We start from the raw sequence: 26,150 nt of genomic DNA, 5'->3' as shown, positions 1-26,150 counted from the left end.
TCGCAATTGTATGCGCACCTGTTAGCGATATGTCCCTTCAGGGCCCCCATGCCTGCCGGAGTTATAAGCTTCATGTTACAGATTGTTCTGTATCACCCCCAAAACACACACAATTTTCATTTCTCCAAGTGCAACATAAACCATGCAGAATAAATGCTCCGCCCCCCGCCGGGCAGAGATACCCGTATTTGCTCAAATACAGCTACCGTGCTTTCTAGTTCTTCTTCTTCTTCTTCTTCTTCTTCTCCTTCTTCTTCTCCTTCAGCTTGCATTTGCAAAACCGTGGCCACATATTGGGCTTGGGCTTAGGCTCCGTCAGTTATTTAGAAAACATGTGCTTTTCTAACGGGGCTTCAAACAGGCAGACGAAGCCCAAGCCGAAGCCCAAGTGACATCCCAAGCTAAAGCCGCGGTTTCGTAAAAAACGGAACCAAAAATTCCAACCTCGTACCTAAAGCTTGTAAGCCGATCAGAATTGCAACGTAAAAATATAACGAGGTTGTTTTATTTACGTGATGAGTGAATCCTCTACGCTGCGCTGCGAGACGATCACCACCGAAGCTTTTCCCCACGTTATTGCAATGGGGGATTTTCCGGTCGCAGTGTGACCTGCACCGTGAACGTTAAAAACACTCTGCCGTGGTCTGGAGCTTATTCACGGCATACGGGTTCGGTGAAAACCCGGAGAGCCAACGGATGTTAACCGTGCTAACCGTGTATGGTTGTTAGTTACATGAGCTTTAGTTTGAGTGAGGAAACTTCGCAATCGTCACCGTTAATCCATAAGTCAATAGTCATTCAATAACGGAGCATTTTTATAGAAAAATTGTTTTAAATTAGCTTATTAGCTTTTACAAATTATTCTTTTCACAGTGCATCTTAAGAAAAGGTTTTGAATGTTTTTGGAATTTATGTGAGATTCATTACCTTGCCAAATGTCTTTGCAATGAAATATGTTGTAAAACAACTGCATGATACTGTTGGTAACAGTACCAAACTTAAGTGTTTCTTAGTAAAAGTTGGACACTTGATATTAATAGTGTTATCACTTGTCCATGTAATAATAGGCAGCTGACTTTTACCTAATCAAAAAGGTACGGTAACTGTAAACTTGTCGGCATACGTATGCCGTGAAAATATTTGGGAATATGTGCGCATGCTTACGTATGCGCTTGCGTATGGTGGGATTTCGTTAAGATATTCGCGAGTAACGTATGCGAATATGTTTGAGTTGTCGAAAATTTTATTATACTTTGTCGGATATGTTTAATTAAAATTTCTAATATATATCTGTGGATTTTTAGCATCCAGTCTGATCGCGACATCATACTTATTCGCGAATAATTTCTTGACACCGCATACGTATGCGCAAACATTTGCGAATAAATTTGTGACATCGCAAACGTATGCAATCAAAAAGGTACGGTGGCCCAAAAGCACATCGCATAACTGTAAACTTGTCGGCATACGTACATGTATGTCGTGAAAATATTTGGGAATATGTGCGCATGCTTACGTATGCGCTTGCGTATGGTCGGATTTCGTATTCGCGAGTAACGTATGCGAATATTGTTCTGTATCACCCCCAAAACACACACAATTTTCATTTCTCCAAGTGCAACATAAACCATGCAGAATATTATGCTCCACCCCCCGCCGGGCAGAGATACCCGTATTTGCTCAAATACAGCTACCGTGCTTTCTAGTTGGTATTGTCAATGTTAAAGTCCGGTTCCATTGTGTGCTGTATGTTACCCTCCACGCATAGATTTTCATGTGAATAGTAGCTGTGTATGATTCATGGTTCTCTGAATAATGTGGCGATAACAAACTTTTATCCTTTTGATCACCATCAGCCCCATGTATAGTAAACTTCAACGGCTGACGATTGCACTTTTGGTATTGTCATTGTTAAACTCCGGTTACATTGTGTGCTGTCTGTTACCCTCCACACAAAGATTTTCTTGTGAATAGTAGCTGTGTATGATTCATGGTTCGCTGAATAATGTGGCAATAACAAACTTTTATCATTTTGAACTGAATGCTTGATTTATTATCTAGAGGTAAATGCTTGAGGCCAGTAAGAGTATTGTGCACGTACACCATGTAGTTTTTGTTGGAAACCGTTCGCTAACACTCAGCCATTTATGTTACCCTTTGAAATAAAATCAGAAAATTTATAAGTTTGCTTGTTGCATAAAATTAAATTGAAGATGATGCCTGAATTGATTTTTACGATCAGAGTTGGACTCTAGACTGACGTGTTGGACTCCTTGAACACTCCAAGTGGTTCAATAGGTAGTGCAATTCCAATACTTATGCTGATGTTCTCATGATGTCAGCATCAACAGGAAGTTCCAACAACTTTGTCCCCTTGTACAATTAAATATGCAAATATGGGTCACGTGGTTAATTAATTACGATTTTAATTTTTTTTTTGGGTCGGTGGTTTGATGTTTGATCTAGTACAAGTTGATTTCACAGAACTCTTAACCACCAAACTCTGCGCTCGCTTACTGTGTTTTTAAACATCATCGTGTCATGCATGCATAAAAATGGTGGGTTTTTACATTGTGTGCATCAACAGAGGGGATTATGATCCGGCGAAATAGTTCTCGTTTCATGATTTTGCGACCATTGTCACTAAATATGAACTGCTAACGCCTATAACTATTAAGTAGGGTTGAAATGTAGTATTAGATGCCTTAAGGGTTTTTTTGACGACGACGTCGATGTCGTCAAAAACCCCTATCTAATTACGCACGTTCGTTTTAACGAAACCCATGCACAGAGTAATTGGTCCAGAACGCGGTTAGAAAAACAAGGACAAATTTAACGCACGTTCTAACGAAAATCCCAAACCTCCGTACTTTGTGTGTGTACAGAGTAATGTGTCCAGAACGCGGGTAGGAAACAAAATAGTATAGACTCCTCTCAAGAAGTCAACAACTCATTGAGGTACATACTGTGTTGTATTACCAAAGAGAATGTTTCACAATAACATGAAAGTGACTGCATCAAGTTTACAAATTAACAATTCAAATGAAGACCACGTGGTAATTAAGAATTTTAACACTTTTTTGTTCGAGTAAAGCTTATGTTCTAAGCTTCAATTTGATATATGATTTAACTCTTTTATCCTCATACTTTAGGAGACGGGGCCTGAACAAAAACGCTGTACAAACGCTATGGGGTTTTAGGCGGAAACAAAGAATAATAATAATAATAAAAATAATAAAAATCTCGACGAAAACAACACCTGTTCCGACGGTAGGTCGGAACAGCTAATAACAAACCTGTGAAAATTTAGGCTCAATCGGTCATCGGAGTCGGGAGAAAACAACGGAAAAACCCACCCTTGTTTCCGCGTGTTTCGCCGTGTCATAACATGTGTTCAAAATAAATCCGTAATTCTCGTTAACGAGAATTTATATTGTTTTTCTGTTTTCTCAAAAAGTGAAGCATTTCATGGAATAATATTTCGAGAGAAGTCTTTCACCATTGCCTTCTGTAAACCCTGTAAGTTATTTGTAAATCTGTAAACTTTTATTTTTTTTCTGAACCGAAAGGGTCCAATGGCTTTAAAGGCAGTGGACACTATTGGTAATTACTCAAAATAGTTATTAGCATAAAACCTTTCTTGGTGACCAGTAATGGGGAGAGGTTGGTGGTATAAAACATTGTGAGGAACAGCTGCCTCTGAAGTGCCATAGTTTTGGAGAAAGAAGTAATTTTCCACGAATTTGATTTCGAGACCTCAAGTTTAGAACTTGAAGTCTCGAAATCAACCATCTAAACGCACACAACTTCGTGTGACAATGGTGTTTTCTTCTTTCATTATTATCTCGCAACTTCGATGACCGATTGAGCTCAAATTTTCACAGGTTTGTTATTTTATACATATGTTGAGATACACCAACTGTGAAGACTAGTCTTTGACAATTACCAATAGTGTCCACTGCCTTTAATAAAGAAATTGAGACTTGGTTCATTTATCCATAGAAATGGAATTGCTTCAATCGAAACTCAACATTTATTTTAACACGGTGTTTCAATTTTAGTCAAATGTTATCCCCAATACTTTTGTAAGATGTTGAATGATAATAACTTACCCATTAAGACCAATGTGGTTTACAAAATTACAAAAAAATAATATTTTGAAACTTTGCACACAGTATTCACTATCTACTTAAAGACCATTGTGCCACAACAACCACATCACAATACTTAACAAAATTATCAAGTTTAAAAAAATAGAGAAATAAAGTTGTCTATGTATTCAGGATTACAATAAAAATTTACATACTGTCACCTAGAAATTAGAAAAAGTAATTCTGGTATCTGATTTCGCAGAAATTTATTTTTAAAGTACTCAGACTCGTACTCTTCAGATCCAAGTGCCTGGTACTCGGCTGTTGAACTCTGTACTCGGATTACTACTTTGTATATACCTGGACACTTGAACCGATGGCCCAAGTACTCGTAATCGAGTAGTATTACACTCGACTGAATTGTACCCAAACACAACACTGTCATCATTATCTAAAAGTACAATACACATTTCGGTAAGCCTTCTGATGATACAGTCATGCAGCGAGACCATGTTTTAAACATCTGACATCAGGGGACCAGTCTAGGCTAGGGCTAGCCTGAACATCTGGTGTCACACTTCCTGTTATGCGAACCCCTTATGGATAACGAAAGAGGACCAGCCTAAGCTAGGGCTAGCCTGAACATCTGGTGTCACACTTCCTGGCATGCGAACCCTTATGGATAACGAAAGAGGACCAGTCTAGGCTAGGGTTAGCCTGAACATCTGGTGTCACACCATGTGAATCCTTATGGATAACGAAAGAGGACAAGTCTAGGCTAGGGCTAGCGTGAACATCTGGTGTCACACTTCCCAGCATGTGAATCCTTATGGATAACGAAAGAGGACCAGTCTAGGCTAGGGCTAGCCTGAACATCTGGTGTCACACTTCCCGGCATGCGAACCCTTATGGATAACGAAATAGGACCAGTCTAGGCAAAAACTAGCCTGAACATCTGGTGTCACACTTCCCGGCATGCGAACCCTTATGGATAACGAAAGAGGACCAGTCTAGGCTAGGGCTAGCCTGAACATCTGGTGTCACACTTCCCGGCATGCGAACCCTTAATTAAAGGTACTTATCAATATTGTCTAGTGCCTTTAAATCCACACCCCTTAATACACGCCTGCTGTGGTCACGACCACATTACAGTATTACAGTTTTAACACTAACTACATTTCAGGTGGATATCTATTTAAAAAAAGTTAAACACTTCAACAAACTCTTTTCTAAAATGAAAATACTTCCTACACTTTTTGGGAAGCTTACTCAGAGTTATAACACCAGAAAAGGAACGAAATAAAAACAGAAAAAAAGCATTTGTTGTGATAACATTTCGATTGTACGTCAAGAAAAGAAACAAACATCTGTTCTCTAGATTTTTTGTTTCATATTTTACTCAACTTCTTTTATTATGTCAGACATTGGATATTATGTCAGACCTAGGTGCGGCCGGTTTGACGTATACTCGACACGAATCCTTTGGCTTGTTGGTCACGCTAGCTACATAGTCGAAACTCAGACCTGGCACGAGGTCAAAGGTGAAATTCTTTATCAACTTAGCCATGGCAACCTGAGCCTCAATCTGAAAACATCAAAGTTAACAGTACAAATGACCAGAAAATTTGTTTGTATTTTTTTCAGCGTTGGCACGCAATAAGATGGAGTGTATATCAAGTAGGAGTAAGTTTTATGTTAAACACTCAACAAGTGACGGGCGTCATTCTCAAGTCCAGTTGTGGTGGGAGTTTGTTTAATTTATGTTCATGTAAATGTAGTTATAGACTAAGAAAAGATCGAAGACGGTAAAGAGACGAAGAGAGCGATTCAATGAGAGAGGGTTGGGAGCGGTAGTTTTAATCAAGGAAAGTCGATCTAAATGGTCTGAGTTTGAGCAAGTTTGGGACAAGTTCTCACAGTTTTCTAGCGAGACCTCCACCCAAAAAAAACCCCAGAAACAGAAACAGAAGCAGCTGTGTTTGAGGAGTCGGGTGAAAACCGCTGAGTTCGAAACTGACACACCCTAGGTGCCACAATTAACTGGCTTCTTGTCAGGACTTAATAGTCCTTTAGAGACAGCGCACTGTGAAATGGGTCGTATTGAGCTGTGTCAAGACACTGGGTCAGTCAAGCCAGTGGTGATGGAAAAACATACCCAGCCGGTATCGTACAGCCCTTGGGCGGAGGTTGTTGATGATGGTTGGAATTAGTATATATGACGGATTATTCAATATATTGTAGCTCTTAATTAATTTTATAAGAAGTGGAAACACAACAGAGATAGAGATCCAAGTTGCCTGTAATGAGCCCTTAAGTATTACTCACCATAGCAAACTGCTTCCCGATACACTTCCTTGGACCCAGGGAGAATGGGATGTACATGTTATTGTTGCTAATGACAAAACAAAACATTAGGCATTGCATTAGAGGAAGGTATTTTTTTTATTTCGTATGACTACAGTCATTCTAATCTGTCAGTTTTCAAACCCATAAAACTCGAGAGTTTAAATTACATAGAGCACCAAGTGGCCAGTGGATAAGAGCACAGAAATCAAGCTCTGATGTTTCTGTTGATCTGAGTGTGGGTTCGAATCCTGGTCGTGACACTTGTGTCCCCGAGCAAGACACTTAACCATAAGCTTCTCTCCACCAGGGGGTTAATGGGTACCTGCGAGGGCAGAGATGGTTCTTGTGATTGATTAGCTTATAGTGCGCTACATAATTGGCAGCACAGGCTGTGTACACCCCACGGAGCTGAGATAGTGGGTGCGTTGTTAGCTCCCCTGGGTCGACCCCGGTGCGTGGCGGTTTTTTGTTACCAGGACGAACGTGGGTAATTATCTGCACACACTCGTCCTGGAAAAAAAATGCCACACACCGGGGTCGACCCAGGGAAGCTAAACGACACACCCATTGTTAAAGTCACCTGGGGTCGATTTCTAGAAATGAGAAATAAATATATGTATATATATTCATTCCAGGTGTCTTTGAGGAATTATTTAAGGCCCATTGACCAGGGGTAATAATGTTGAAGCGCCCATGAGCGTCAATGCGTGACAGACCTGAGCTCTATATGAGGAGCCACTATTATTTCTGAGAAAAGACTCATTTAGTTTGCTCACATAGAAAGGGGTTTTCTATAAGATTAAAAGCATGTCTTACTTGTCTCCACCTAAGAATCGGCTCGGCATAAATTCTTCTGGGCTTTCGAAATACTCCTTCTGTCTCGCCAGGTTCATAATGCAAACCTTAAGGAGTAGGATATAAATGGTTAGATAATCTTATGTTTATGTCATTCAGTTTAACAAAATTTTAATACGATAAATGAGTGAATCAAGAAAAAGTGAAAATAAAAAAGACATCTTCACAGTTTGGCAACTCATTTGCTGCCAAACATAAGCGCAATTACATCGAGCCCCTAGCACGATTGCTGCAACTGTGCCACGCTCAGTGGTAAATGTGTAACCACTGTGGCAATCACTCGTGGTGACGTCATGCAGGGGACTTGGGACTGACCCAGCCGAGCCCCTGGAATGGCGTCAAAGCTATTCGAATGTCGACCCGGGGTCGGGGAAGCTGTTCGAACGCACCAACTGTTTAGACACACTGTACTACCAAAATTACGCAACCAAAAAGTATTGTGATGATGATGACGTCAGGTGAATGGGGGTCATGCCCGATAGGCCTTTGCAAAGAATTAAACCAAAATGTAAAATAATGGAATGAATTAGGAAACAAAAAGGGAAAAAACCCACATTAACGCTCCTAAGAGATTGTTGCACATCTACTTCCCTTGAGTGCTTTAAGTCCAGTTTAAAAACTTATTTGTCCAGATGTTCTGTCTAAATCAGTGTAGAGCTTTCTAAGTGTTCTATTAAATTTTCTATCTGTTGGTGTCTTTACAATATGGATAGATATGTGCAAGATACATTATATATATTTAATTATTTAGTGATCTCCAGATGAAATAGTAAATAAAAAGGGAAAAAACTCACATTAATAAGTGTATCAGCAGGGAGTTTAATGCCGTTCCAAACCACTTCTTTCGGCGTCTTCCTTATCACACATGGCACAGGGCAATGAAAACGTAAAGTTTCCTTCAACACCTAAAGGATTCAAACCAAGTTACAGATGGGAAAAAAAGGTGGCTGCATTTTTTCATTTTTTAAACTTTCATTTTCCGTAAATGAAACCAATAAATCACTTCACCAATTCAGCATATTATTGCAATGAGCCCCCCCCCTTTTTGTATAGGTCATTGCTAACAACACCACACAGACAAATTTTCAAGGAAACATTTCGATGAATAGCTACGTTTGCGGTAACATCACGTGTGTACTGTAACTACATGTTTATACCTGCTGGGTAGATTACATTCTGTTGAGAAATTGTCTTGCTTTTATTATTCTACTATCGCGAAGTAGATTTTTTCGGAATTCAGGAGACGTCTCACGTCTGAAAAGAACGGCCCTGCTTTTAAACTTAGGGCAGGATAAGGCAGGAAATCAGCCGGGACTACTACTTAATTGCTTTAGTGGATCGAGGGTTATTAAACTCAATACAGCTGAGTTACTTCTTAATTGGCCTCAATATTTTTACTAGCTTGCTCTAGTCATCGTCATGGAGACAGTTTTGTATTTATTATTTGATCACGTAATAGATTGTGAACTTCTTTGACCTCCCATCACCTTCAATAGCAGCTACAATACGATGGTGGCAAATGTTTTGACTGATGGCTCAGAGGCACCCGGAAGCTGAATGGGGTCCTTTTCGTTATGCTAGGAGTCCACTAGGCCAGCGCCAGTTGGTGCCAGTTTGCGCCATTTCGCAATTTACTGTGGCGCCTAGTGTCGCCAATAAGGTGCCTAGTGGCGTGTAGGGGCTCAAACTGCCTCCCAACTGGCTCGTGGTGGCCCGTAACGGCACCAAATTTGAATGTTTGACATTTTCGTCGCGCCACTTGCATCGAGCAATCAGCGCCAAGTGTCCGCCAAGTGGCACCAAATGGCGCGAACATATCGCCCTTTGGATGGCGCAAACAATCCGCCTATTGGAATCCACTCGATCAAGACTGTCGAATCGTGCCGCACCGGGCCGGGGCACACTACGCCAACAGCCTTGAGTCAAGGCTAGACTTACACAGTCTGTAATGAAAGGAGCACTCACTCATTACTTTGTACATTATTCAATATACCTTAAACTGATACAAACTTACAGCGGTTGTGTATTTCAGTTTGGATAGGTCTTCAAAGCTGACATATCCATCATCGCCAAGCACTGCATCAACTTCAGTCTTCATCCTTACAACAAAAAACATATAAATAAGAGTTTACCACAGAACTGGTGTGACAACCTAACATAATAGTAGGCCAGCCAAAGTGTGAAATTACACTTTGGACGGCATAGTTTGTTAATGGCTGGCATCCATGCTAGATGTATGGATCATGGGCTCGGGAAGACGATTAGGGTGGATGCCCAGCTTGATTTTGAATTTTAAGGTCATTTTGGGGTAAAAAGGTAAAAAAAGGTCAAAAATCAATATTTTCAAAATTTGTGTCAAATTTATTCACATTTGATAGATCTATCCATAAAATGTATTTTAAACTTTATGTTGATACTACAAACCTATGTAATTAACGTATAAACTTTGACCTTGTGCACAAATGTATAGCAAAACGAAGTGTAAAAGTGTGATTATCTTGAAAAGGGTACATTTTGAGTACACCAATTGTTTTTGCACTCCCCATCCTCATTGGTGCATATATTGGTTTCAAACAACTTTTTTTGAAAGGTAAATATACCCAGGCAGTTTTTGAGAAAAAAAAAATAATTCAAATACCACCTTTATGTGGGGGTCTTACCGACTCATTTTAAGGTCAAAATTTCAAATAAGGCAAAAATTTTGCATTTTTTAAATTTTCACAAAATTTGACCCCAAGTGATAGATCTATCAATAACATGTAATTTTACGTTCATGTTGATATGACAAACGTATGTAATTAACGGATAAACTTTGACCTTGTACACAAACGTATACAAAAGCAAAACGTAAAAGTGTGATTATCTTGAAAAGTGTACATTTTTAGTATACCAGCATTTTTTGGCACTCCCCAGCTCATTGGTGCATATAATATATGTTTCAAACAAATTTTTTGGGAAAGGTTAATGTGCCCAGGCAGTTTAAAAAAAAAAAAAAATCAAATACCACCTTCGTGTATGGTCATTTTGAGGTCAAAAAGTGCCAAAAATGTCAAAATTTAATTTTTTTGACTTTCTGCGCCTAATTTTACCCCAGGCGGCAGATCTATCCATTTAATATAGTTTCATGCCAAGTCTGTGAAATTATGAGTTAATCTTTTGTCTTGTACACAAACGTGTAGGAAAATTTAATCTTAAATTGCAATTTTCTCAAAAAGTGCGTATCTTGAGCACAATACGGTGTTTTGCACTTCCTATCCCAGCAATGCATATAATTGTTTGAAAACAACTTTTTTTTTGAAAGGTCAGTATACCAAGGCATTAAAAAAAATCATATCAGACTTTCTTATGTGGTAAAATGAAACAAAAAGGTACTTGTATGCTATTCACGCAGAACAGTTTGACATAGTTTTACAGTTTGACTTGGTGCCCTTTGATTTGCACCTTAATAAAACTAGCTCAAATCAAGCAACTGAGATAGGGGTAGTCTTCCAGGTAACCCCACTCTTTCTTTTAAGCTCATGTGTGTCTGTGTCAGTGTGAGAGATGAGACGTCCATGTATTCCTAGTTTATGCTGTGTGAAGTTTCAGTGCATCTCTTGTTGGCGGTAACATCTCCAGACACTTCTTCGCCTTATTTATCAAAGATTCCCTTGACACATATTAACTTTGCTTTTCGGAGACTTGCTTTTCCAAATGGTCATGTAGGAGAGGCTGTGTTGCATCATTTAAGAGCATGTAAGCTTGGCAAGTCTCTCAGTTACTGCACCTATCGGGTAACTAACGTGCATTTATTTCCAAGTTTCTGACGCTTTTGAACACACAAATGTGACATTTCTCCACCTGCAAATCACTCTTATCCTTCATTGACTGCCTCTATGCATGGAGCATCAACCGGGTGTCAGCCTGCTAAGGTGTCCTCAAAACGTCATCTCTCCTAAAGGACCATGGCTTCCGTAACATAAAGGAACCCCCGCCTGTACTATTCCTCATCTTTCCAGTAGACCCTTGCCCTTTCTACAAAAACGTCTGACAAGAACTTGAGATCAGGTTTGTTCAATAGCCCATACCTGACGTGTATAGGTGTGGAACCCCGGTCTATCGATGAACTTTCGAATTGGCTTTTTCTTTCCTATTCTCTTCGACTGTGTCACTGCCTTGGTGGAGCCCTCTCCAATCTAGCGATCAAGACCAGGTTGTAGGTTCCAGTGGCAGCATTGAGCAACTGTTGCAGTAACTTTCTGTCCGTTTTGATAGGCTTTTGTACCGTACATAATTCGTTTGTTTGAAACATTTGCATTGTACAGATCAGAGAAAGTTTTTGCGCAATGTTTTCTTCAGGGCGTCACTAAAACCATCAGTTTCTTGAAGCAGACGGTGCTTCCAGATGGTTATTATATACTGCGTTTCATGATTTGGAGTTGTTAGAAGATCACTTTACCGTAGCAACTGGTGCAATGTCTTTTGTTGTCAAAGATACCAGCGGTATCTCTCTAACAATATCAGAGTCTGTGTCATCTTCTTCGCCAAGGTTGGGTTTAGTCGGAACACATCAAATCTTACTGTTTGTTATGAAAGCTTCTGAACTTCATCAACATCTCTGTCTTCTTGAGGAGTTTCATATCTGCCAGATGAACACATCCATATCGATCAAAGTTACTGTGGTCATAGATGATGGGGACGGCAGCATTACGGAAAAAGCTCCCAGATTGGTGATCAAGTATCTGTCTTTCCGAGTCCTGGATCTCAATCTCCACCATCACAATGTAATGAGACCACAGTCGGGAGTTTGGATTTCTAGAGTGCTTGTTGAATTTGTTTAAGCAGACGTAGTCCTCCCTTGAAAAAGATTTAAATCTCAAACTTTGGACTTGCCCGTTTAAGTTCATTTCTTCCTGAAGTGTATAGTGGCCGGGCAACTGTGATGATGGAATGTTTCTGACCTGTGTTATGTCCACAAACTGATTGATCAAAGTGATGAGATTGTCATTGCTGTCTGCTAGTGCCTGAAGAGTAGTGAGAATTCTTTCATCAAAGAAACTTGGCATAAAAGTATGTCAGGCTGTATTGGTTTTGGTGTTCCTGGTTACATGTAGCTCTGGAGTTAGCTTTGACTAATGGCACTCCAGATAAGAAAGTATACAATGTTCCACTGCACGATACCCCATACCCCCCATCGTAGCTACAATGTATAGGCCTACCTAGGAAAAAAAAAAAATTTACTGCAAAAAGAATGTTCAACTTTGTTAATTCACTAATAAAAGTTGTGTATTTAACTGCATACATGTACTTGGAAAGATTGGGAGTGTTGAAATAACTTTGATACAAACATGCATTTTTTGAGCACGTCAAACTATACAACTACTATATCAAACTAATTGCATGAATCAGCATACGCATTTCTTGTTTCAATTTACCAATGAGGAAGGTGTAATATGAATTTAGTTTAAACTAAAACTGCCTTGGTATATTGACCTTTCACAAAAAAGTGCAAAAACACTGTATTATGCTCAAGATACGCACTTTTTGAGAAAATTGCCATTGAAGATTTAATTTTCCTACACGTTTGTGTACAAGACAAAGGATTAACTCACAATTTCACAGACTTGGCATGTCATTTTGATGATGAAACTATTTTTTATGGATAGATCTGCCGCCTGGGGTAAAATTTGGCGAAAAAATATATAAAAATTAAATTTTGACATTTTTGGCACTTTTTGACCTCAATATGACCTTACACGAAGGTGGTATTTGAGTAATTTCTTTTTTCAAAAACTGCCTGGGTACATTAACCTTTCAAAAAAATAGTTGTTTGAAACACATAACTGCACCATTGAGTGCAGAAAAAGCTGGTATACTAAAAACGTACACTTTTCAAGATAATCACACTTTCACGTTTTGCTTTGCTATACGTTTGTGTACAAGGTCAAAGTTTATTCGTTAATTACATACGTTTGGCATATCAACATTAACGTAAAAATACATTTTATGGATAGATCTATCACTTGGAGTCAGATTTTGTGAACATTTCAAAAATGCTAATTTTTTGCTTTATTTGAAATTTTGAACTTAAAATGAGTCGGTAAGACCCCACATGAAGGTGGTATTTGAATTATTTTTTTTTCTCAAAAACTGCCTGGGTATATTTACCTTTCAAAAAAAGTTGTTTGAAACCAATATATGCACCAATGAGGATGGGGAGTACAAAAACAATTGGTGTACTCAAAATGTACCCTTTTCAAGATAATCACACTTTTACACTTCGTTTTGCTATACATTTGTGCACAAGGTCAAAGTTTATACGTTAATTACATAGGTTTGTAGTATCAACATAAAGTTAAAAATACATTTTATGGATAGATCTATCAATTGTGAATAAATTTGACACAAATTTTGAAAATATTGATTTTTTACCTTTTTACCCCAAAATGACCTTAAAATTCAAAATCAAGCTGGGCATCCACCCTAATCGTCTTCCCGAGCCCATGATCCATACATCTAGCATGGATGCCAGCCATTAACAAACTATGCCGTGTTTTTTTTTCAAAGCACTGTTTAAAGTTTGGCTGGTCTACTATAATAAGGACCACTTTGCATATACCAATTTTTGGTTTATTTATTTATTAAATATCTAACATAAATACATTTTTTTTTTACTTTACAGAAGCTTAATAGTAGACTTGGTACTATTGTTTAATGGCAGCTTATAAGCTAAACTCCAAAACAAACAAGCACACAAAACACCAATAAAGACAACAACCCACATAAATAAATAGATAAGAACACAAACAACCCAAGAACAATAACACAACATCCAACAAATACCCCCCCCCCAAAAAAAAAAAAACCCCAAAAACAACAAAACAACCAACACAACCCCCCCCCCCAACAAAAAACAAAAAAACACCCCCACGAAAACACAAGTTCACATTGCTTTTAAACCGACAAGTGACTTACTTGTACACTATTTCTGGATGTCTCCCAAGCTCCAGCAATGCAGAGGCCATAAGACACGCTGTCGTCTCTTGACCTATACAAATAAAAGCGGCAGCGACTTGTAAAAAACACCCCTGAAAGAAAGATTGCGCCAGTATTGACGAAGGGAAAATGGGAGTGGTAACAAAATCAATAATTCCCTATAACAATTAAATTGACCTTCCAGGAAAATATATGACACATGAATGTTGACTGGCATTTGAATTTAAAATATTCAACTCAAAATTGCACCGTTGTCTACTTTTTTTTTTTAGGGGGTATACTTTTGATTTGATAACCCCCCCCCCCCCCCCAAAAAAAAAAAAAAAAAAATGTATAACCTTAAATACTTACTCAGTATAAGAGCTCTGGAGAGCTGTTGATATACTATAAACACTAATTAGGATCGTCACCCTTTGAAATATTGTACTTCTATATAGAGAGGGAGGTAGATTTTTTACAATTTGAATCTGAGAAAGGCTTCAGGCATGAAGCCTTTCTGAGGCATCTGAAAGCACACAATTTTATGCATCAAAGTTAGTATTATTTTCATTATTTTCTTGAAACTTTGATGGCCCAAGTTCGCAGGTTTGTTATTTTGTGCGCATGTCAGGATATACCAAGTGATCCAAATGTACACACTGTGTTCAAAGTGCAGACATGACATAAGGACTAACTGTGTGAGTAAACAGGCTGGATGTCAGAAGACACCCAGTAAAGAATATATCTACCGGACAATCTCGGTGGTCTAGTTGGTATTAAAGAAAATGCTCTAAAATTGTAAGGGTCGCGGATTCGAATCCGAACATATGCCGGTGATTGTTTGTCACAAGACTATGGAAAGAGCTGAGTATACAGTGCTAACACACATCAAAATTAATATTCTTTATGCCCGATGCTAATTTCCATCTATTAATAAAAATATCTTGCCTGCCACAAAAAATGTCATAAATTGATCGATCATCAACTCCAGGTCTATGACGTTGCTGTCACCAGCTGGCGCTGCAGACTGCAGAATGTGACTGAGGATGTTGTTGTCCAGTTTCTCGCCTCGTTTAAGCGCTTCCATCTGGCCCATAATGCGCTGTCGTCCCACCTCCCGCATTCTCTTGGAAGCAGCTCTTCCCTCCCGTCGTAATTTAATATGGTCTTTAAAAGGACTGAGCTGAAATACAAATTAAATCACAGACTCCCAATAACTTTGTTTGTGTTCAGTACAAACACCCTCAACTCCAACTTCTCCATTTTATTAAAGCCGAGTTTCCTAACAATCATAATAAAGACTTGCTATGCGCACATGTCCACCCTGCTGGGTGTTCAAGGCGCAGTAAAACCGAAGAACAAAACAAAGGAAAACCACAAACAACCAAATAAGTCCTTGGAAACCTGTGAAATAAGAGACGTTTTGAGAAGAGATTTAATTTGTCTAGGTACAAAGATAAGATCACTACATTGATAAATAGTTCTGGTTGGAAGACCAGGACTCTCAGAAAAGTATACTTAATAATCAACCAAAGCAAACAAAGTCACCTGAAAGTGGTATTTTGTCAAAATAAAGCTTTTGTCAATAATTTATGTGTTTTGATGAGTGGAATGTGAATAAACAGTTAACTAAAGGTTACAAAAAATTAGTTATTATCTTATTTACAAATTTAAGAGTAGACTCCGACCCGAGAGGGCGCTGTTCGTGACGTCAATCGAGGCGCGATATTTGAAGAGAAAATGCTGCACAGCGTTGAAAAGACGCCGGACCGGACCACTAGACACTATTGCTCTTGTGAGTCTGACCAGTCTTTAGTTGTTTATTGCATCAAGCAGCAATACACTTGGTCGGCATTGCCGGAAAAATGAAGAAAACAACTTTTTTGAAACGTACAAAGTCAATGACTTGGACTTGCATGTACAATGCATTGTGTTTACTCTACGCATCAAGGCAAAGTCTGCCTCGATTGACGTCACAAAAGGGGTAGGCGGAGTCAACCCCCAAACAATTTTAACTATTTTTAAACATATAAATCGTAACAAACAATTACTTAAAAATATTGTTTTATTGTTACTAAACATATACTCGTATGTTTGAAAAAATAACAGTTATATTTCAAGGTGACTTTAGAGCACACACATTGTGTAACAAGGGTGTTTTTCTTTCATCTCGCTCAACTTCGATGACCAATTGAGCCCAAATTTTCACAGATTTGTTATTTTATGCATTTTTGGGATACACCAAGTGATAATACTGGTCTTTGACAATTACCCATGGTGCTTTTAACTGTTATTAAATTTTACATGAAGGAAACAAAGCCACCCAGCTATATAAGAGGTCAACTTACCCACATTAGTGGACTCAAGACGTTTAGGTAAGCGTTGTCTAGAATTAATTGAATATCTGAGCAGAATGTAGATTTTTCCTTGGAAAATACATTCATATCCATACCGAAAGCAACCTACAGAAGAATAACACATGCAAATATCAACATAGTTTCCAACAGTATACTCTACTCGTTTTCAGGAGAAGAGTATACTGTTGGAAACGTTCGAGACCCAACCGGCTCTTTTCAGAGCCATTACTCAACCTAATAGATTTACACAAGGTTGTACCCGCAAGTTCACTATTTATTAATAATTTCTTCACATTTCTCCACACCATGCAAAGCTTCAAACAATACTTACCATCAAAGTTGAATAAGGCAGAAATATTAGTGTTATTTCAAATATAGGTTTGGATGTAGTGGAAATTTAGGCTCCATTCTGTGCTCCCAAGCTTCTAACTTTTGAATAAACAAAACAAATCGATTTCCTTAATATATCAACAATATATATATCTAGTTACATTCAAACCAATTGTTTGCCGTCTATAAAATCAGTCAAACATCGTAATGATTTATTTGAAGGAACAACATTTAAATAATGGTACTGAATGAACGAATGAAAGAACAAGAAAATGTGTTCCTCTGTAAGCATGTTTTCAATAAAGATATCATAAAACCTTAAAGAGAGACTTCATGGTCAAATTCAGTTTTGTGATGCACTCGTTTACGTTAAAACGCTCTGCAAAAAAAAAAAAAGTTAGAGGTCTGACAAATTCCCAGTGCTTGCATTACAGTTGATTTTCCTGCACCGATGATGCAGTGGTCGTAAATGTGGTGGATTGTCCGACATCGACGCCATTAGTGCGGAGTGCTTTTCAACATAACATGTAAATGTACCTTACTGATGCTGTCCAGTGAAAGCTTGTTAAACACATCCATCATGTTCACTTCTGTTTTCCCATCAGCTTTCTTGCACAAAAACTCAATTAGAGCGTCACTGCTGTCATTGAACTGGACAATACAGGTCTTCAGGTAGCTTTAGAAATAATGTAATAATTTTAATGCATTAGTTTAGTATAGTCTTATACAGCACACATTCTACGAATGAGCGAGGATGCCCCAACGGACTGGGTCGGGGAGAACTCACGCAATGCTTGAGAAGAGTGGAGCCAAATCGTCATTATGAGTGTGGGTTCACCAAAATGGGCGCAAGGCTGTAGACTTGATGATGATCTATCAATAGGCCTACTCGCAAATACATTTGTATACTGTATACAGCATACAAATTTAGAACTATACACATGCCATGTTTTAATAATGTCCATCTGTAATGTACTTTTATATTGTCTCTTCTTAAATTGTGGCATCAGGAGATTAACTCGATAGTAATTTTGTTACTTTTAAAAAAATCCATCAGGGTTGCTACTTTTTCCCACTTGGTTTTCTCTCTCTCTCTCCATGTTTTTGTTTCTTTTCTAATTACTTAAAGGGTTTACAAGGTGTTGTAGTGAATTCAGGAGCCACTGCCAGAAACAAGTAGCAGTTAAGCACAGGTCAATGGGTCATACTTCCTGCGAATGCGAAGCGAATTTGACGTGAATTTGCCGTCACAACCCTCCTTTCGCAGTGATATTAGCAAGTGAGTTGAGAAGAGTTGCAGTTGCCCACTGCTGCAAATTTTTCGTTGCGAATTTGTGACGTTAACATTCGTATCGCATTTGCATTCGCAGGAAATATGAACCGGCCTTTTGTTAGACTTGATTCAAGCCTCATTCTCGTGTGAGAGGTCCCTAAGCATATACACCAACTTACTAAAAACAACATGTAGCATACACGGTACAGTGCGCGCTCGCCGTCAAAAAATGTTGTCGAGACAGGTTTTGGAATGCAGAGCATCACAAAACAGTACTTTCCTGGGGATGGCACGGGATTGGGACTTGAGTCAAGTCTAGGCTTTAGTGTGTGACTGGACTATTTTAAGTGCATTACGCGACAAATGGGGGACCTACTGTTTAGTGTCCCATCCAAAGGACGAAGCAATAATGGTTTAGTGTCAGCTGGCTTGTAATGACACAATGACACAATGACCCGATTTCACAAAGAGTTATGGGATTGATCTTAACTAAGCAATCGTTGTTTAGGTACCGCAACTCGTGAAAGTACTGGGAAAGTACTGGCAGTGCTTACACACATCAATGTAAGGGTAAAACCAAAATGAATATTCCTTATCCTAGATGCAAATTTAACATTTATTATATGCTGCACAGTCTACGATTATCAGTGTTTGATATTCAACATGAAATTCAAGGTTTGTTAAAAAAATGTTTAAAAAAATGATACAAGTGGCCTCTGTGCATGTTTCTTTATTTCACGGATCAGACTTACTTTCGATGGAAGGTTGGTCTGAACATGGCAGCCTGTGGTTTCCAAACTTCATTATCAGTCTCAGTCACGAGACCTCGGCCCATGAAACGCTGGCCAAACTGACATCCCAGGCTCTTGTAGGCGGGATCGTACTTCGGATAGTTTTCAGACACTAAGATTTCCTGGAATTAATCAAAAATTTGAAAGGTTAAACCATTGGTTAAATAGCATGTTCTAGTTCCAACTTCAGTTGCCTTTTTTGTACACAAACGAAATGGCCCAAGCAAAAATCTGTACTTTCCCATCATCCAGTTATCAACAAACACACAATCCAAATTAAAATGTGAAAATTTTCACAATTTGTTCAAAATAACATACTTTTTATTTGATGTTTTACCTGGAATTCTGTTCACGTTCAGAATCAAAGTTAAACGAAAGTGATTGGTTGGTCTTCAAATGCTTATTATGCAACTTTGAAAGGCTGGCAGTTTTCATTGTCGCTGGTACCTTACACCTGCAACACACAGCTCAGTGTTGCAGTTACTTTTACGGAAAATCCTGTTCTTCAAATCTGTAGATAACACTGTGTGGGCGTGTGTAACTGGCGCGGATCCAGGGGGCGTGGAGCGTGGGGCGCACGCCCAATTTTTGTCAGGCAAAAAACAAAAACAAAAAAGGGAGGAAAAAATGCGGGGAGGAGGGGATGACACAAAATAAACTACAAACCTGGGTATTTTTTTTTATCAAAAAAGCTATGATCAACCCGTCGTAGGCCTACCTCATTTACACTGTTTTATTGTGGCCCACTATTATTTCACTCACAGACATTGTCTCATGAGGAATTTAACGTGAATCTGGGCGTGTGGAAAGCGTGTTTCTCAAAATGAACATGAGCGCGAAACACCTGGGCCCAATTTAAGCTCTGTTTACCGCCGTGAATTCGTCGCGATCACCAATCCACTTCCATCGACAAGCCCTGATTTTGAGGAGGATCCCCTGCGTGCGAATAAAATCACACGCCTGATTCCTCTTGAAAATGCACGCCCTGGCATACATTTCCGGTGTAACATGCGTCGTAAAAACTGTGGGTTTTTTCTTCGTCAGTAATTCATATTAATAACCCTGTCAAATGCAAGTATTTTGGTACCGCAATTATAAATGGGCAAAATATTGATCACCACCGACCTCCAGGGTCAGCACCGACCTCCATAAATCGGTCCAATCCACTCAGTATCCTTGGCCCAAGCACTTTGATATAGCATTCTTCCGCTTCATGGAACATTCCGTGTAATGCTTCTGAGTTTGTAGATAGCCCTACGCCTGGATTTGTTTTAAAAAAAACATCACACGTGTTTGGTAAAAATCACATGATTTTTAAGTGTGAACTTTCTCAATAATCTCGAGAACTGCTCGTTTCTTATAGTAAGTTGGGTTCCTTCAATTATAGCAATTAATTGTAATATAATTGATAAGTGGTTATGGGTAGCCGACAAAAAAACCCCGAAATGTGCTGGGTCCAAGGATACGGAGTGGATGGACCAATTTGTGGGGCTAAGGAAAAACGTGACATTCACGGTAAGTTCTTACAGGTTTACTCCCCACTAAATTGGTTTTTTTCCCCCTCCTTACTCAGCATTCATCCATTATCAAGACAGCATAACTCTGCTTTATTCAAACACAAACGAGATTGTTCACTCATTCAGGCTTATTCAACTATAAACTAGCATGATTTTTTGTCACCACCAAAGCGAAATCAAAATGGCCACGGCCGGTGATCTTTTTTTTCTTTCTTAATTAAGGAGAAGTACAAGATCACTTGATGTGCAATTAATGCAACAACGGCTGTTACATGTTTATATCATGTTGGTTGTATAGATCAGTGCACTAAAAATGATGATAGGCCTGTTACAAAATAATTGTCAACTAACAAAAAAGAAGATCGGCCGTTGATGGGAACGGTCATTTTTTGTTCATGTGAGGTTCTCCCTGTTGGTTTTATCCCAAAAATGTCCTGTGAGTAAACCTGATTTTAAACTAACATTTTTATAGAAGTCGGTAGTGCATCTCCATACAAAAATTATGCTATATTCTCTCTCTGCATCTGTTTACAATCCTTTATACATGCATATTTTAAATCATGGCTAATAGTTTATTGGCTCTCAGTCCCCAGCCTATAGCTTGGCCGTAACGTGGAGTAAACCCACACGCGCATAAAAGCAACAAAATCCCCCGCTCATCCGTGGAATACGCGCTAAGTTATTTGCTTACGGTAGGCAGAGACATGATTTTTATTTTATTTTATTTTAAGATTCCTTTGTTTAAAAGACCGATTTAGAAGAAACAACTTTCCCATTGAAAGCACTTTTACAACAGTGGCAATTTCGTAAAAAAATAAAAAAAATGCTGCTTGGCGATGGCGTGGTCTTTCATTCTGAAAAAAAAAGTCACGCCCCGCGTTCAGAAAATCCTGGATTCGCCCCTGTGTAAGTCCACAGGGTGTTTCAAGTCCCTACGTGAATTGTAGCGTTAAAACGTTCCATCTGGTACAAGTCCACCATATCATACTTGGGAGTCTATACTGCTGCATTTTGGACCCCTCTACATTGCTTTGAACCAACTTACAATCTGTCACGATTCAAGATCATGTCATACATCACTTTTTGATATTTATGGTGCTTTTAACCTCGTGCGAGCATTGTAATTTCTTTATTTTGTAGAGTAGTTAAGTTTATAGGAGCAATACTAACAAATAATATTCTCCCCGTTACCGTTACCTCCCAATTTTGTAACTTCTATACTGTTAATTCCCAAACCCGCGCCATTTTGGATTGAAATTAGAAGGTCCAAGACGTCAGATTGCAAGTCTACAAAACCCTGACCCGAACTCGCTCTTAAGAGTCGTCTGATTGGCTGGAGTCACGAGCGATATCTCCTTACATGTGTGGCTGGCTGGGTAATCGTCGATTACCGCCAAAATATATCAGTAATGGAGTTCAAATTTACACCAGCACACTCGGTTGGGGTATCCGCAAGAAGTAATCATGCTAATTCGGCTTTTCGGGGTGCCTCGAAAATTAAAAAGTTTATTCCCCGGGCAGGGAAAAGGGAAGAGCGGCCATCTTGTTTCTCTTTTATAGTCAACTCTGAAAAAACAATATTAAGGCTTTTTGAGAAACAAAAATACATGCGTCTGTTACAGATGTGTTTATAATAAAAAAGTCACTCATGTAGGCCTACCCAACTTTCCAGCAAAAATTAAAAACGTTTCTTATCAAACACATAAGAATTGGTCACGTGATATATTAAAAACTAATTTTGAGAACTTTATTTCACTGCTACTAATAATTGGCGGACTTTTTCGAGCAATGGTTAAAATGAAAGCTTGTAACTTTCTCGACCCCCATCAAAATGCATATTGAATTTTAAATCAAAAGTTTTGGGTCAAATCGGCCAATAATCTGACTTGGCATTTTTAAGTCCCCGATTTAGAATTCACAGAATTCCACGAATAGACCTGATTTCAAGTCTGAGACTGCGGTTATAATTTATTTATCTGCATCAGCCACACAAAATTGGGAGTATTTACTCTCCGCTTCCGCACGTCACGTGCACACCGATTGGGGACCCCACAAGAAACTTACCACTCCATGCTTGACCCAACACTGCCCTCTTGCTGGGACGGGGAGCCAATTTTGCACATTTTCGCACAGTTCTCGCGCTGTCACGCGAAATCTCAAAGGGTCCGAGTGCGCCGCGGGACTGCAAATGAAACCTGGAAAATTTGCTAATTATCTCGCACTCTGCGAACGGACTGTACGTAGAAGCTGATTAGTCAGTTGGCACGCTTGATGCACATTCTGACCAATCACGTTCGGGCTCACATTATACCATTGAGAATGGCGGATTTTTTTACCGAGAAAGTCCGCGCTGACGGCGACGGATACTTAGGGTGCCCCGACTGTTTCGAGTGGATTCAGAAACATCGACAATAGCGGTTGAGTAGATGAATAATGTACCTGAACACACATCATTAAGGTTTGTCTGCACGATTTCGTTAAATGCTACAAAAGGGACTTTTTCGGAGACCGTTATTTTTGTACAACGATGATCATTTTTATAGTCCGAAATTTCTTATTTCTGAACAATTAAAAATTCACCTATGGTTTTTGTCATTACAATTAAGCATTCCTCGTTCATACTGTCACGTTGTTATATTTTTACATGCCTGGGTTTTCACGATATGATTTTTTGAAAATGTGCCCTCCAAGCTCATTATATATGCAAAACTGCGACTGTCTTGCATAAATGAAAGAAAGGAATTTTCCGAACGGTGCGCACCGACTGCCCCAAACACGTCCGTGTGGCCATTTTGGTCGGTCGGGTCTACAACCTTGAGCTCCGCTTAGAGCAACTAGTAGTGTCATGGAGGAGTAGTACACAGGACGGGAGCGATCGGCCGGAAATGGGTCTGCCTGATCATCACGTAATGAGTTGGCCCTAATCGTATTCGGGCGGTACACGCAGGTTCCCAGTTGGGTTAATAATCTCGGATCGGCAAAGAGACACAGGTGGAAATGCCGCGGTTTTTTATTTTGTACAAATTGCCACAGGCCCGATCTCAGCAGCCAATCACGCGAAGTTTGCTTCTACGTTTGTATGGTGTGTCGCTTCGTAGGCTGTTGTGATGTGCGAGGCATGGTAGTCGACGTCAGCATACAAAATTGTGTGCGTGATTGGCTGAGGTTGTGAACTGTGGCAATGTCGGTGTACAGAAAAAAAGATCGCACAAAAGTCGAGGGTCGAGGGGGCCGTGGGTCGTGGGTCGTGGGGGTCGAGGGGGTTTTAAAACAACCCATTCTATACATGTAGTTTGTAATCACACACAGTAACATTCCGTGTTCTTGGAGCCAAAGATTCAAAGCTTACCCTTACAACTTCAGGAATATAGACATGAACTATAGCCAGGTGGAAGGCAAAGAATACAAAAACCGGGCCGAATTCCTTATTCCTGCAAAGGGAGAAATACAATAACACCAACAACGCAAAACTCAAAATACTTAGATTATAGTTTATATGCACAAACAGATTAGAAAGTGTATTCATTAATTGATTTGCTAAATGAGGACATGTCTAAACTAACAACAGGTTGGTAGTCAATATATTCTCTGCTACCGGCAGATTTATCTTTTATAGTTTAATGTCATTGTGGGGATTGTTTTATCGGTGTTTTTTTTATGAATGCTGTTCCTTTTTTAGTAGATGAGGACCGTTCCTCCACTCCCACACATACGTCAGTTCACCTGAGACGTTAAAATAACATAGTGGTTTAAAGGCAGTGGACACTATTGGTAATTGTCAAAGACTAGCCTTCACAGTTGGTATATCTCAACATATGCATAAAATAACTAACCTGTGAAAATTTGAGCTCAACCGGTCATCGAAGTTGCGAGATAATAATGAAAGAAAAAAACATCCTTGTTACACGAAGTTGTGTGCGTTTTAACAGATGGTTGATTTTGAGACCTCAAGTTCTAAACTTGAGGTCTCGAAATCAAATTCGTGGAAAATTACTTCTTTCTCGAGAACTATGGCACTTCAGAGGGAGCTGTTTCTAACAATGTTTTATACCACCAACCTCTCCCCATTACTTGTCACCAAGAAAGGTTTTATGCTAATAATTATTTCGAGTAATTACCAATAGTGTCCACTGCCTTTAATGGCCTGACATTTTAAATGCAAATGTGTTGTAGAAGCAGGCAGCCAGTACAAAATTATCAGCCGTTTATGACTGTTTTCCCGCGGTTAATGATTAGCAAAATAAAAGTCTTAGTCTCTATTAATTGGCCATGTTTACACATTCAACCTCTGAAATGACAGAAATAGTAAAACAAAACAGATACCTACCAAACAAGCATTACATCTGCATTCACTCTGCCATCTTTGGCAGCCTGCCTCAAATCGGCAACATTCCCAAGGAAAAAACTGTAAAGAAAAATAACCTAAATAACCTACATTTACTAGATTACTTTCTAGTCTACGTATATCGAGCCATCTACAGTAAAAAGACTGGGATTTAACGACATCACGACGTCATTTCATAATTTAATATCAAGATCTTTCCAATATCTAACGCCAATGATTGCACCATTACTTGGGGTGATTTATACAACTTCAAAAAGTGCACGTCACATGACCCCCGATGACGTCATTAATCTGAAACTTCACACATACGGTGCCTGTCTGCTGGCGGTCAATATGTGTGGCAATTTAGAAGTAATAACGAAACTTGTGACGTCCTCAGTTCATAACTTCTGCCATTTTTGAACTACGAGGCACTTCCAGTCTTGACCCGTTTCGTTCACGCAAACAAAATTAACTGAAGACCTCTACCCAATCCCGCAACAAAAACCTTAGTTAACTTAGTAAGTTGCGGCCGCAACTTCAAACTGTGTAATTGCAAACAGTTGGACAGGTTGTCATTCATAAGGACGTAAAGTCATGCAATTGTTGTAGTTTTTGTGCAATGTTGGACAACGTTGAACGGGATTTATTACTACAAGTTTATTTCCAGCTTGGATTAAATTACATGGAAATACTGTGCTCTGTAGCAGCCACTCATTTGAATCATAACCAGTATGCGGACCCTAAAGCTGTATTGAAGAAAGCTTGGATTTGTCAGAAGAAATTACCAATCTTACTTGTTAGATGTTGCCATGTTTATTGTTAAAACTCAAACAGACAAAGGAAATCACCGGATCCAGCGGGAGTTGATAAGAGGCCGCGAGATAAAAAGTGGCGGCCGCAAGATAAAAAGTGGCGGCCGCAAGATAATAAGTGGCGGCCGCAAGATAATAGGTTCACAAGTTACTAAGTGGCGGCCCCATTTGTCAAGTAGCACCAATTTTAATGGGGCTTCATACGCCCGACCCGTACTAATAAAATACCACGGCCGGGAGGAAAATCATGTGCACTTGACTTACCCTTTCCGCTTTGGTCCAGGAACATGGCTGTACTTCATATGCACGTAATGGAGATATAAAACATATGCAACAAAAAGACTACCAAATACTACCACGGGAAATCCCACAAGCGAAGCTAGCAAGAGATTAAGAAAGATCATAGTATCTGCTTTCGCACACCCGTGCCAAATGATGTTTGGATACTTGGATGCCAGTGCAGTTAATAAATTAGTCTAGGTTCCTAGACCATTGGT

General features: G+C 39.2%; 1 protein-coding gene across 1 annotated transcript; it reads right to left on the bottom strand.

The window, feature by feature from the left end:
* Nucleotides 1-4,014: 4,014 nt before the first annotated feature.
* On the bottom strand, nt 4,015-26,150 carry LOC117295713 (cholesterol 24-hydroxylase-like). Its single transcript, XM_033778432.1, has 13 exons — nt 25,918-26,150; nt 24,842-24,919; nt 23,864-23,945; nt 18,959-19,119; nt 17,471-17,609; nt 16,595-16,708; nt 15,195-15,429; nt 14,247-14,319; nt 9,307-9,391; nt 8,087-8,197; nt 7,254-7,339; nt 6,417-6,483; nt 4,015-5,676 (listed from the first exon to the last, which is right to left on the bottom strand). Exons 1-13 carry the CDS (start codon nt 26,055-26,057, stop codon nt 5,509-5,511), a joined length of 1,539 nt encoding a protein of 512 aa, XP_033634323.1. The 5' UTR covers nt 26,058-26,150; the 3' UTR covers nt 4,015-5,508.

The sequence above is a fragment of the Asterias rubens genome, chromosome 1, assembly GCF_902459465.1.
Source record: "Asterias rubens chromosome 1, eAstRub1.3, whole genome shotgun sequence".
NCBI classification, from domain to species: Eukaryota; Metazoa; Echinodermata; class Asteroidea; order Forcipulatida; family Asteriidae; genus Asterias; species Asterias rubens.
Note: the sequence above shows the minus strand (reverse complement) of the source record. Positions and strands in the feature narration are given on the sequence as shown.

Excerpts from the sequence above, each read along its gene's own strand:
- LOC117295713 (XM_033778432.1), bottom strand. The coding sequence starts at position 26,057 with ATGATCTTTCTTAATCTCTTGCTAGCTTCGCTTGTGGGATTTCCCGTG. Across the intron at positions 19,120-23,863 it reads ATATTCCTGAAGTTGTAAGG|GAAATCTTAGTGTCTGAAAA; the intron begins GTAAGCTTTGAA and ends GATTAATTCCAG. Across the intron at positions 6,484-7,253 it reads CGATTCTTAGGTGGAGACAA|CAACAATAACATGTACATCC; the intron begins GTAAGACATGCT and ends TTTTGTCATTAG.